Source organism: Bombina bombina, chromosome 2 (assembly GCF_027579735.1).
Source record: "Bombina bombina isolate aBomBom1 chromosome 2, aBomBom1.pri, whole genome shotgun sequence".
Taxonomy (NCBI): Eukaryota; Metazoa; Chordata; class Amphibia; order Anura; family Bombinatoridae; genus Bombina; species Bombina bombina.
The window spans coordinates 475463449-475477447 of NC_069500.1; the positions used below are offsets into that span (position 1 = coordinate 475463449).

Sequence of the window (13999 nt, forward strand, 5' to 3'; positions counted from 1 at the left end):
TAATATTTCAAAGACAAGCTATTGAGAGTTTTCCTCAGGTCAGTATTGCTTCAGACCTGAGGAAGGGAGGAAAACTCTCAATAGCTTGTCTTTGAAATATTATATTAGTCCAATAAAAAAAAAGAAATCACTGCATACTGCAATACTCTTTTATTTGAGCATCTTATCTACTGGAGGCTAATCCAAACTTCACTATATATATATATATATATATATATATATATATATATATATATATATATATATATATATATATATATATATATATATATATAGTTGCAACTGTCTGCTCTCGCTGACCCTGTACAAGTACCCTGGTTCATCTGCCACTTAGCCATGGTCCAGTATCCAGGTAACTGCTATTTCTGCCTTTTGATCCTGGCTATTAATCCTGGCTGTGTAGTGCTGACCTCGGGTCCCCTCGGTCCTGTGTCCGCTGTATGAACCTCTCCCCGATAGGAGGAGCTCAGATCTAAGAGATCTTCCTGCACCAGAGCAGAGAGATGGATAATAACACCGAAGTCGTCGGTACCGGACGTAATAGGAAGGAATGGCTTTTTTTCAGCAATCCCCTGGACTGACTAGTACCTGTAAATCACAGGAAGCGTAATGAAGTGTGTATCCTCTGAGAACTGAACTGAGCCTCAGGACCACATCCGGCTCACATACTTGCCCAGGAGACAGCAGAGCTGTACATTTAGGGTAACCGGTACCGGAAACATAAGCACCGCACAGAACGGTACCGGCTTAGCTTTTACTGATCTAGCGGTGAACTATAGCTAGCCATGGCCCTGGTAACCCTGCAGCGATCCCCGACCCCCAGCGCAACGTCTTCAGCCAGCACTAGCGAGGTGAGTGAGACTGGCCCTCTACTTTTTCCCATGGGATCCGGGAGCAAGAAACCACGGGGATAAGTGTCAGTATGTAGGCCGCAGATCATCAGCACTGTTAGGGCCTCAGGATATTGTCGGATGTTTATACTGTACATCTTTATTTAGATCACAAGCTCCCTCTATCATTCACCACTTATTTTTCTGTATAATATTGCTTTTTGGTTTTTGCTATAATAACTCCGCTGTTAATATAATTGTGTTTCCAAACAGAACCACAGCAATAATTTATTATTTTCTGCAGAGTATTACTATTTGTAGAAAAGATTGCATATCACTAGTGTGTAAACTTTTATCACAGTGGCGCAGTTTTATTTTAATTTTATTTACTTGCAGGGTTATACAAACCGACTAAAAGAAGCAATACCACTCTGTCATTCATTTTCATTTGCAGAGGTGCCAATATCTGTCAGCATAGTGAACTCTTATCATGAATCTATCTTTTGCTTGGGAGTGAAACTTACTATCTTTGAAAACATATTTATGTGGTACCAAAACAGTTCTGACTTTTAGGAATAAAACCCCAACCTCAAAGCAGCTCTCAGGAATGCCCATCCTCATCCCAGAATTCTACCAACATTCTAAAATTACAGTTCAAATGTTTACAAATCCAAGCTCTGCTCTTTGTAAACTGCTTTTCATAGTGATTAAAGGTTATAAAGCTATAAGAAGAAAATCCTCTAGTGTATTAGATTAGATAATTTATTTATAAAATATTTTACCAGGAAGGATACATTGAAATTTCTCTCGTTTTCAAGTATGTCCTGGGTCCACAAAATATTGCTTTGATACAATAGAGTACAATAAAATACAAAAACAATATTAATACATAATATATGCAAAATTTAACATAGAACAGGTAGGAAATATATAATCAACCTTGACAGGTGAATTCTGTTTGGAGATATGCAGAGAGGGATCTCTTAAAGGATTTTAGGCTTGGGGAAGGTTTTAAAGTGTGCGGGAGGTCATTCCATAATTGTGGTACTCTGTAGGAAATGGAGGACCAAGCTGCTTTCTTTTTGTATTGAGGCAAGCTAAATAATGTGCTAGTACTGGATCAGAGGTTATAGGAGGTGGGAATAGCCGGGGAGAGCATTCTGCTCAGGTAGGGTGGGAGCTTCCCAGAAAAACTCTTTAACACAAGGCAGGAAAGATGGAGGGTGTGTCTGGATTCCAGCGACAGCCAGTTTAGTTCTTTTAGCATGTCACAATGGTGGGTCCTGTAGTTACATTGTAGCACAAAGCAGCAGAACGAGTTATACAGTGTATTAAGTTTATTAAGGTGAGTTTGCGGTGCAGGTGCATATACTACATCCCCATAATCCATGATTGGCATCAGCATTTGCTGTACAATCTTTTCCTTTACTGTAGGGCTGAGGCAGGATTTGTTTCTGTATAGTTTTGTAATTGCACTATTGCTTGCCTATACCTATGCATTTAACCCACACAAAGCGCATAAACTGAACGCGTCTGATGATTGGCAGATGATGCCTTTTTTTAATCATTTGGGGATTATTATTTTTTAAATCCTGTAAAGGGACATTATAGTGCAGAAATCAAATTGCATGCTCTAATTTGTTAGAATGTGTGATTGTATTACTAAAATTATGCAATATTATGTGTTTAACCCATGCAAAGGGTTGAAAACAGTTAAAATACCTCTTGGGAGATGCAGGGAACTGCTTGTCCCGAGCTGATACAGCCTATAAGTAGGGTGACCATATTGCTGCTTTAAAAAGGGACACGTATCAAAAAAACATATGTCAGGGTTTGTATACAAAAACAATTCTTTAAACAAGCCCTAAAAAAATATATGTCCCTTTTTTAGACCGGCAATATGGTCACCCAATTTATAAGCCTATTGGCAGCCTCACTCGCATGACCCAGATGTGCGACTGCTGATTGGCTCATTTGTTTCCTTTCAGGACTAGCAGTTCTCTGCAGCTTCCTAGTGGTATTTTCTTTTTCTAAAAAGCATTTTTTTTTTTAAATGCAAGTATATTGCTAAAATAATTTTACCATTGAAATGTGCCACTCTGATTTTCTAATTCACTTTATGTCCCTTTTTAATATCAGAAACAACGAATCATTATTTCTTTACAGCATGTTAAAGTAAGGTATGCTGGTAGCACCCATCTAATAGTAAAATGTTGAAGGCTTTTTACATTGCAATATAGTGAGTTTTAGAAACTTTAAATAAAGCATCTCAGGTTCCAATATTACAAACAATTATTAGATGAAAGAAAGTAAGATGAAAAAAAATAGAGGCCCATATTATTGTTTTGTTATGTCACATTCTTTTTTTCTACAGTATCTATTACATAAGCCTTATACAATAGTGTGTTCCAATCAGTACCATCAGTTCTCTGCGGAGACTAAAATTTATGTAATGGGAGTTGCCATGTTGTAGCCTAGGTTTAATTAGGTTAAAAGTCTCCAGAATACATCTGATACACAAGTGTTAAAGAAACAAATGTTTCAATATTACAGTTTGCAATAATGAATTTAATATTCCAGTTGCCTATAACTGCTAGAGAAACTAACTTCTAGTTAAGTGTATTTACTGACCTTTATTTGTATATATGAAGTCTATGGTCCACTAAACTTGCTTAGAGGTCAAACCGAACTGGGAGGTCAACAACCATATATGCCACAATGTCATCATAACCTGCTAATCCCTGAAAATTACCTAATTAGTGTGTGATATTTTGCATGCACTATCACACATATATCAGTATTAATTTTGTTGTAAACTAATTTTTATATTTTGTTGTTATACTTAGTATTTTTGAGAAACCCGGTGCTTATTTACCAACAAGGCACAATATATGTTCATTGATCCCTTTTTAATAGCATTTAGTGATGCCAATAATGGATGTGTGTAATGTGCTTTAAGCTGTAGAATTTGAGTAAAAAATGCCTCTGAAAATGTTGAGCATTGTGTAGTTAGGTTGTGATCAAAATAAAAAGGTACTTCTTATAAGCAATGGAAATGTCTGTGACAGAAAGCAACTCACCTGCAGATAACTATCAAAGAATAGAGAATAATCCTCACAAAGGGGTTAAGTACCCAGGTAAAGTCCCACTTGAGACAATCCTGAGCTAGAAAAGGCTACATCTGACTGCTGCTTCTGACTGGTTTACTGGCCATGATCTGTTCAGGGGTTTTACACTGGATTTTTACTTTGACCCGTACACAATCTATAGAAATCTTTGTTGCTCTAGGCATTTTCACCGAAAACATCAAGGGAATGTATATGGACTCTTAGCATGTAATGCAGGTTAGACCTCACAGTGTCTGCTTGGGAGTTTGCAATATCAGTCTTGTCTTGTGATGCACATTAAGTGGCGTGGTCCTCCCAGTCCCACATTAATGCTTTATATGTAAGAGGTTATACTCTGATTGTCTGGACTTGCTCCTTTCTTTGGTTCAAGTATTTTTGATTTATTTTTATTTTTATTGAGCTTCATTACACGGCATATAAACAGTATGTCAGTACAGATTATACTTAAACATTGTTTCCAAAAATACATCCAGTATAAGCTAAACAAGATAGATATGCAGCTTATTTATATGACAATTTTTAGTAGCATTAATAAATCCAAAAGTTTGCCTGTTAGATTTTATGCCCTCCAGGAAACATATGAGGCCACTTTTGGACCTCTTAGTACTATCTCATATGCAAGGCTATAGAAGGCATTCATGAACAGTAAGAGACCACTCTTGGATCTCAAGTGGGGAATCTCATTTCTTCCATATAGGTGTCGAGAGTACACGATTTGTTACACATGGGATATACATTCCTACCAGGAGGAGGCAAAGTTTCCCAAACCTCAAAGCCTATAAATACCCCAACCACCTCACTCATATCTCAGTTTAAACTTTGTCTCCTTTGCAGGTGGTTAAATCATGATGTGCTTAAGATATGTGCTTCAGTATATACTGAAGTCCGGTTTCCCCTCAGAGTTACAGTGTTTGTCAGAGGGATGTTTGGGGAGTTTAGATTTTAGACACCATGTTGTGAACCTCTGGTAGTCTTTCTAAGGCCCTTATTTAGTTGCAGTAAGTTTTTTTTTTCTTCTTCTGCCTCCCATTACGGATCTACATACTCATATTCTACCTCTGCTGATAGACTTGTCAGTTGGCTGTCTGCTTAAGAGTGGGCATGTGTCTACGATAATACAGGTAAGTATATATTTTTCCTTCTAGACACAGCTTTTATTTTTGGGCACTTATTAAAGTATAGGCTTATATTTGGTCATATAGGCAGCCCAGGGACAAGAGTTAGGATGTTTCATGCTGGTAACAGTCAGGGTTCTGATTCGTAATTGCAATATGTTTTTTGGGTGTTATTTGGTGCGTTCAGGCTCAGAGAGTAATTACAGACTTCAGGGGATGTTTTAAAAAAATTATAAAGAGCGGCCGCGGTGTCGCACCTTTTTTTTTTTAACCCCCCCCGGTGACGTCATAGTGCACTAGCGTGCTTTTCTTGCCTCAAAAATGTTCGCACACTTTTTTACATTTAAATAGTTTCTTTCTAATTTTAATCTCACCCTCATTTTTATATAGGGTCTTTAAAAGACAACAGCTAATAAGCACTCTATATTTATTGTTATTAAAGAAACATTTATTTAGCAAAATTCTTTTTAGCACAAACTTTTCCAAATCTCAGTTTTTTTTATGCAAATAAGGAATTATATTATATTTTTTTCATTTTTGCTTTTTACTTTGTCTGCCATTATGGAACATCTTGCTTCTGTCCCTGAAATTACCATAAAACCTGAGTCTGTTGTACACCTTTCTACCAAAGCTAAGTGTGTTTTTTGTAAAACTTCTGAAGTGCCATCTTCAGCAAATTTGTGACTCAGGTATAGTTTTTCTATCACATCCTAATGATGTATCTATGGTTTCAAATGCTCCTTCTGTCTCAAATTCACAGATGGATACAGATGGTGTTCCCCCAGCAATGAAGACTTTCATTGATTTCTCAATTCTGGATGCCCTGACTAAAATTCCACCTTCAAATAAGCGTAAGAGACCAGCCCATGTTTTACCTTCCTCTAGTAACATATTTACTGATCAGACTAATACTGACGTATCTTCTCATGATGATGATGATGATTCCTCTGATACTGAGGCTCCCTCATCTGATACTGAACCAGATAAATCTTTTTTGTTTAAAATTGAACATATTCGTTCTCTTTTAAAAGAAGTTTTAGTCACTTTAGGAATTGATTTAGTTAAAACTTCTGAAGATATTCCTTGTAACAAGTTAAATTCTTTTTTAAGTCTTACATTGTTATTCCAGAGATATTTCCTGTTTCTAACGCAGTCTCTAATATTATCGCTAAGGAATGGTTTAAACCTGGTACTTCTTTTAACCCTTCTTCTAGGTTTAAAAAAAAATTGTATCCTTTACCTGTTGCTAATTTGGAGCTATGGGAGACTATCCCTAAAGTAGACAGGGCTATTTCTTCTCTAGCTAAATATTCTACAATTCCTTTAGAGGATAGTACTTGTTTCAAAGATCCTTTATATAGAAAGCTTGAATCTTTGTTGAGAAGGTCTTATCTACATACTGGTTATGTCCTAAAGCCAGCTATATCTATTGCTGATGTAGCCGCCGCCTCTACTTTTTGGCTCTCTAATCTTGCTCAGCAATTTTCTTCAGACCCTGAATATTGTAATATTCTTCATTTACTACAAGAGGCAAATCTTTTTATTTGCATTGCAGTATTTGACATTATCAAGATCAATGTTAAAACTATGTCCTTGGCTGTTCTTTCAAGACAAGCTTTTTGGCTTAAATCTTGGAATGCTGCTATGGATTTTAAAATTAGATTACTATCTTTCTTTTCAGTGTAAGAATCTATTTGGTTTACAATTAGATTAAATTATTTCTTCTATTACTGGAGGCAAGTCAGTTTTTCTGCCCGAAGAGTATAGATCTAAAGGGAAGTTCAAGGCTCCAAATAATTTTCATTCCTTTCGGAAAAAAGATCAGAAGCCTCCCATCTCTCCAAAAGACCCTGGCTCTAACTGGAGACCTTCTTCCAACTGGAATAAATCTAAACAATTTAAGAAACCTAATCCTGTCCAAAAAACAGCATGAAGGTACGGCCCCCAACTCGGTTCTTCTGGTAGGGGGCAGATTAAAACTTTTTCAGAAAATTTGGTCAGAAACTGTCCAAAATCCCTGGATTCAGAATATAATTTCTCAGGGTTATTGAATTGGTTTAAAAATCAAACCCCCCACCATCCAGTTAAAGCTCAAGCTTTTCTAACATGTGTCTCACACCTAAAACTTATGGGAGTGATTGTCCCAGTTCCCATATAGGAACAAGGAAAGGGTTTTTACTCAAATCTTTTCATTGTACCGTAGAAGGATAATTTATTCAGACCAATATTGGATCTGAAAACATTAGATTTGTGAGAATTCCAACCTTCAAGATGGAAACTATAAGGACTATTCTGCCTTTTGTTCAGCAAGGTCATTCTATGTCCACAATAGACTTACAGAATGCTTATCTTCACATCCCAATTCACCCAGAACATTTTCAATTTCTGAGATTCTCTTTTCTAGAAAAGAATTTTCAGTTTGTTGCTCTTTTCCGTTTGGCCTAGCAAAAGCACCAAGAATATTTTCAAAGATTCTCGGTGCCCTTCTATCTGTAATCATAGAGCAGGGTATTGCAGTGTTTCCTTATTTGGACAATATCTTGATTCTAGCTCAATCTTTTCATTTAGCAGAATCTCACACGAATCAACTATTGTTGTTTCTTCAAAATCATGGTTGGAGGATCAATTTTCCAAAGAGTTTCTTGATTCCTCAGAAAAAGGTCACTTATTTGGGTTTCCAAATAGACTCAGTGTCCATGACTCTTTCTCTGACAGAAAAGAGACAATTAAAACTAGTTTCAGCTTGTCTGAATCTTCAGTCTCTACCATACCCTTCAGTGACTATGTGCATGGAGGTGTTAGTCCTACTGATTGCAGCATCGGACACAATCCCCTTTGTTTGTTTTCATATGAATCCTTTTCAACTTTGCATGCTGTGCCAATGGTGCAAGGATTATACTCGAATATCACAACTGATATTCTTAGATCCCAACACTCGTTTTTCTCTGACATGGTGGCTACACCACCAATTTCTTCAAGGGGCTTCCTTTGTTCATCCTACCTGGACTGTGATCACAACAGATGCAAGTCTTACTGTTTGGGGAGCAGTATGGTGGTCCCTGACTGCACAGGGAGTCTGGAATGTTCAGGAAACAAAAATTCCGATCAATAACTTAGAACTCCATGCTCTTTACAAAGCTCTTCAAGCTTGGCCTCTTTTAATGAACAAACCATATCTTCGTTTTCAGATAGACAATATCACAACAGTGGCATATGTCAATCATCAAGGGGGAACTCGAAGTTACCTAGCCATGAAATAAGTATCTTGGATACTCTTATTGGGCGGAGACCAATTCCTGTCTCATCACTGCGATTCACATCCCAGGTGGACAACTGGGAGGCAGATTATCTCAGCCGTCAGTCACTACACCCGGGAGAATGGTCTCTACATCAGAGTGTGTTCTTACAACTTGTTAAAATCTGGAGTCTTCTTCAAATAGATCTCATGGCCTCTCGTTTGAACAAGAAACTTCCCAGATACCTTGCAATGTCACGGGATCCTCAGGCAGAAATGACGGATGCTCTAGCAGTTTCTTGGTCATTCCAATATGCTTATATATTTCCTCCACTAGTTCTACTGTCCAGAGTGATTTCAAAAATCAAAATGGAAACATCATCTGTAATTCTGATAGCTCCTGCATGGCCTCTCAGGGTTTGGTATGCAGATCTAGTTTGGATGTCCAGCTGTCCGCCATGGCATCTTCCTCTAAGACCAGACCTTCTGTCTCAAGATCCCTTCATCCAGACATAAAATCTCTGAACTTAATGGCGTGGAGATTGATTGCCTAGTTCTCAGTCACAGAGCTTTTTCAGACTTATAATTTTTCTTGGCATACATTTAGAATTGCTAGAATTCTTCAGTTTCTTCAAGATGGTTTGGATAAAAACTCATCTGCCAGTACCTTGAAAGTACAAATATCTGCACTTTCTGTAATGTTTCACCGAAAGATTGCTCATCTTCCAGATAGTCACTGTTTTGTGCAGGCTTTGTCCAGAATAATCCAGTAATACTATAACCTTTAAATCCTAGGGAGGTGTGCTAGTGTATGTTCGGTGGATGTACAAGATCTGGCAGCACTCTTGATAGTTAGATGTAATGAGTCCTGTAGGAGCAGGGAAAGAAAGAGGCGCCACATAGGGTAATAACGTTGGAGACAACACAAACCCGCAAAAAACTCTCACTTACCTCGCCAATCTAAATTGGAGACTCATCTCCTGCCTCTGGGGATCTGGGATACGACTCACAAGAAGGGGAAAAGGAAATATGCAGTGACCCATCCAAATAGGTTGGACAGGAGCGGAAGAGGCAGGAGAGGTAATCTGCCCATTAGACTGAGTGACCTCTAGTAGGTTTCTCCCTATCTTACTATTTATTCCTGTTCTCAGTATACATAATCCAAGGCTCCCATATCATAATGAACTGCTATTTGTTTCCCAATATGTCAGCGGAAGCACTACTCATCTGATAGTAATATTCAATTTTGTTTCTAATTAATGAAAATGATGGAATCATAGTTTTCCAATATCTTGCTATGCTTAATTTAGTTATGGTGCAGATGATGGCCACCAATTTATTCACCCTAGAATTTATGCCTGGGATAGGATCATGCAGTAAAGCCTGAGTTGGGGTCAATACGATTGGCCTGTTTAGTATATCGCTCAGTAGAGCCGAAGTTTGGGGTCTATTCCTTATTTTTTCTGGTTCATGAAAGGGTCAGAAAGCTTTTGCTCTTTCTTTAGCCTCTTGGTTAAAACTTCTGATTCACAAAGCTTATTTGGAAGCAGGTCAGTCTCTGTCTCAGAGAATTACAGCTCATTCTACAAGATCAGTTGCCACATCTTGTGCTTTTAAGAATGCATCTTCAGTTGATCAGATTTGCAAAGCGGCCACTTGGTCTTCTTTGCATACTTTTACATAATTTTACCATTTTGATGTTTTTGCCTCTTCAGAAGCAGCTTTTGGTAGGTTCTTCAGGCAGTGATCACGCTTTGATTCTATTGCCTATATATTTTCTTTTTAAGTTTTTTTTTTTTTTTAGTTATTAAGACTTTTAATTTGGATATTAATTTTCAGCGAAAAAAAAAACACGTTTATTTTATCCCACCCTTCTTATTTTGTTACTCGTGGACTTCCACATCTTAGGTATTATATCTCATGTGTAACAAATCATGGACTCTCACCACCTATATGAAAGAAAACATTTATGTATAAACTTACCTTATAATCAATTTCTTCTGATGGTGGCGAGAGTCCACGAGGTCCTCTCCCTATTATTATGGGTTGTTTTTAACAGAGCACATTTTTTTTCCTGTTCCTTTTTTATGGCTTTTTCTTATTTATTTTTTTTACACATCACTTCTTGGCTATACGTTAAACTGAGATATGAGTGAGGTGGGTGGGGTATTTTTTAGGCTTTGAGGTTTAGGAAACTTTGCCTCCTCCTGGTAGGAATGTATAACCCATGTGTGAAAGAAATGAATTTATCAGGTAAGTTCTTACAAAAATTCTTTTTTTTTTCTTTTTTATATAGTATAAAAGGTAAGTTTCTTTTCTTGGCAAACTAGAAATATATAAGCAAACTTTAAACTCTTCTAGGAAGTTTTTGTATGCGAACATTATATAACATATAGAGAACTTAGGCTAACACATAGGATATAGTTAACATATGTAGGCGGACTGAATATGAATATTTTAGCGCGGACATAGGCCTGAGCTGGGTAATTTCCTATTGTATTAGAATATAGTTGAAAATTATAGCTGGGGGTCTAGGAGCTAGATTAGGTAGAATAATAGTTAAGCAGCTCACATAAGTAGAGGGGTAGTGATTTAATGACTAGAGTGATATTTCTCTATTGTCACAAACCCCAGGAGTATGTACCCCACTGTCTTGGCCGCTGACAGTAAGGTCGTAAGCTATATTGTATCAAGGAGAAAATCCCCCAAGGCAAGAGTAGGGTACAGTATAACTTCTCCTCGAGAGTGTGAGGGGTGAATGTGGTAGTAATAAGCATGACAGCATAAATACTACTCCTCTGAGTTGAGTAATAGCCTCTAGTAAGAAAGGAAATATCATGCTTTGGTTTGGAAAAAATATCGCTTGGCATTAGAGGAGGTGATTTGGAAAGTACATTATTGCAAGCAAAGTGTAAATTGATTTATCTCCTAGACACTATAAACCCCAAAGGATTAAATGAAAATAATAATTTTTATGTATTTCTAACCAAATTAAAAACCTATGGTGATAATACTCCCATATATAAAGTCAATACTGACAATCACCTAATCTCTTTCACATTATCGGTAAACTACTGTATTTAAACGTATCCGCATCAATTCACCATTTCTACACTATTCACGGTTCCAAACCAAGTTAGGTTTCTTTAAACATAGACTTTTTTTTATTACAAATAGTTTGTCACTCAGCCCACAGTTAAATCAGTTTTATTTTCCCACTTTGGAATACTAGAAGATCCATTTGACCAAAATTCATGTTGAATTTATTGAATAGAATTCATCACATATAAGACCATCATTTTTTCACCTCTTACACCATTACAGTATGCCATAATACCCATATATGAACTTATTAATAGACAGCGATATCAACTACTAAGTTATACTAGTACCATGAGTCTATCTGTTCATCTATACAATATCAATAGATGGAAATGTCACCCATAAGGTTAAACTAGAATAATAATTACCTGTTGATTTATACAATATATTTAATCATTTTTTCTCATTTAAATTGTAACCTAAAGAGTGTCTGACTAAACAGAAAATATATATCTACTGTAATTCCCATCTAATTCAATACAGATTAGATGGATATAATTTCAGTTATACAGTTAAATCAACCACCAATCAGATGACACACATATAAGCCAATCAAAACGTTCTGAATTTCAAGTGTATCTAAAATCGCTCAGACGCATGATTATCTATCCAATTTAATAGATTCTAAGTCCAACACCTATAAATCCTCCAATATGGTATAAACCAAAGGTATATAAGGTCAAAAATCGAGGATAAATAGGAAATTAGATACGACTCAATATTCCGCCAATCACAAGCAGGCCACATGATTGACAGTTGCGTGCTCCAATCGTGCAACGCAAACGATGATTGACAGTCCATGCAGTCCATCCCAGGGTATAAAATCACGTGAGAGGGGGAGTGTCCAAGCAGGTGCTGAGTATGGCCTTTCTGATGGCTTTAAAGGGCTGAACTTCAAGATTGTCATATGCCACACACGTTGATTGGATGTTCACCTCTAATTGTCATAAAAATAAAAAAAAGTTAATCCAAGTGGCCCGGCATAAAACATAATTTATGTAAGTACTTGCCTGATAAATTAATTTCTTTCATAATGGCAAGAGTCCATGAGTTAGTGACGTATGGGATATACATTCCTACCAGGAGGGGCAAAGTTTCCCAAACCTCAAAATGCCTATAAATACACCTCCCACCACACACATACTTAAGTTTAACGTATAGCCAAGTAGTGAGGTGTAAAAAGGAGTAAAAAAGCATACAAAAAAGAGGAACTGGAAAATAATATTGTTCTTTAATACAAAAAATATAACCACTAAAAACAGGGTGGGTCTCATGGACTCTTGCCATTATGAAAGAAATTAATTTATCAGGTAAGTTCTTACATAAATTATGTTTTCTTTCATGTAAATGGCAAGAGTCCATGAACCAGTGACGTATTTGGATAAAATACCCAAGATGTGGAAGTCCACAGAAGAGTCACTGGAGAGGGAGGGATAAATAAAAACAGCTATTTCCGCTGAGAAATTAAATCCAAAAAATAAGTTCTTCTTATAAACGGAAGAATCAAACTGAGACAGCTGCCTGAAGAACTTTTCTACCAAAGACTGCTTCAGAAGAAGCAAATTCATCGAAATGGTAACATTTAGTAAATGTATGCAAAGAAGACCAAGTTGCTGCTTTGCAAATCTGATCAACTGAAGCTTCATTCTTAAAAGCCCACAAAGTGGCAACTGATCTAGTAGAATGAGCTGTAATTCTCTGAGGCGGAGACTGCCCCGCCTCCAAATAAGCTTTGTGAATCAAAAGTTTCAACCAAGATGCCAAAGAAATGGCAGATGCTTTCTGACCTTTCCTAGAACCATAAAAGGCAACAAATAGACTAGAAGTCTTCCTGAAATCCTTAGTAGCCTCAACATACTATTTCAAAGCCCTTACCACATCCAAAAAGTGTAACGATTTTTCAAGCGAATTCTTAGGATTCCGACACAAGGAAGGAACGACAATTTCCCTACTAATGTTAGAATTCACAACCTTAGGAAGAAATTTAAACGAAGTCCGCAAAACAGCTTTATCCTGATGGAGAATCAGAAAAGGAGACTCACGAGAGAGCAGGCAATTCAGAAACTCTTCTAGCAGAAGAGAGAGCCAAAAGGAACAATGCTTTCCAAGAAAGTAATTTAATATACAAAGAATGCATAGGCTCAAAAGGAGGAGCCTGCAAAACCTTCAAAACCAAATTAAGACTCCATGGAGGAGAAATAGACTTAATAACAGGCTTGATACGGATCAAAGCCTGAACAAAACGGTGAATATCAGGAAGTTTAGCAATCTTTCTATGAAATATAATAGAGCAGAGATTTGTCCCTTCAAAGTACTTGCAGACAAACCTTTTTCCAAACCGTCCTGAAGAAACTGTAAAATCCTAGGAATTCTAAAAGAATGCCAAGAGAATTTATGAGAAGAACACCATGATTTTGTGTGATTTCTCTCCATGCTGGCGAGGTTTTGAATATCAGGACTCTCAGAGAGATGTAAAAGTGCAGACAGAAAATGCTGTATACAAACAATAGTAATTATAAAATGCTTTTGGCAAAGAAAACAAGCTGCTGCATAGCAACATATAAAAGAAAAAAAAGCTTTATTCAAAAC

General features: G+C 36.9%; 1 protein-coding gene across 1 annotated transcript in view; it reads left to right on the plus strand.

Moving 5' to 3' along the window:
- Positions 1-472: 472 nt before the first annotated feature.
- SSH1 (slingshot protein phosphatase 1) overlaps positions 473-13999 on the plus strand; it is a 219927-nt gene continuing 206400 nt past the window's right edge. Inside the window, exon 1 of the mRNA XM_053702141.1 lies at positions 473-851. Within this exon, the coding sequence (XP_053558116.1) occupies positions 786-851 (66 nt within the window). The 5' untranslated portion in view covers positions 473-785. The remainder of the gene's footprint in view (positions 852-13999) is intronic.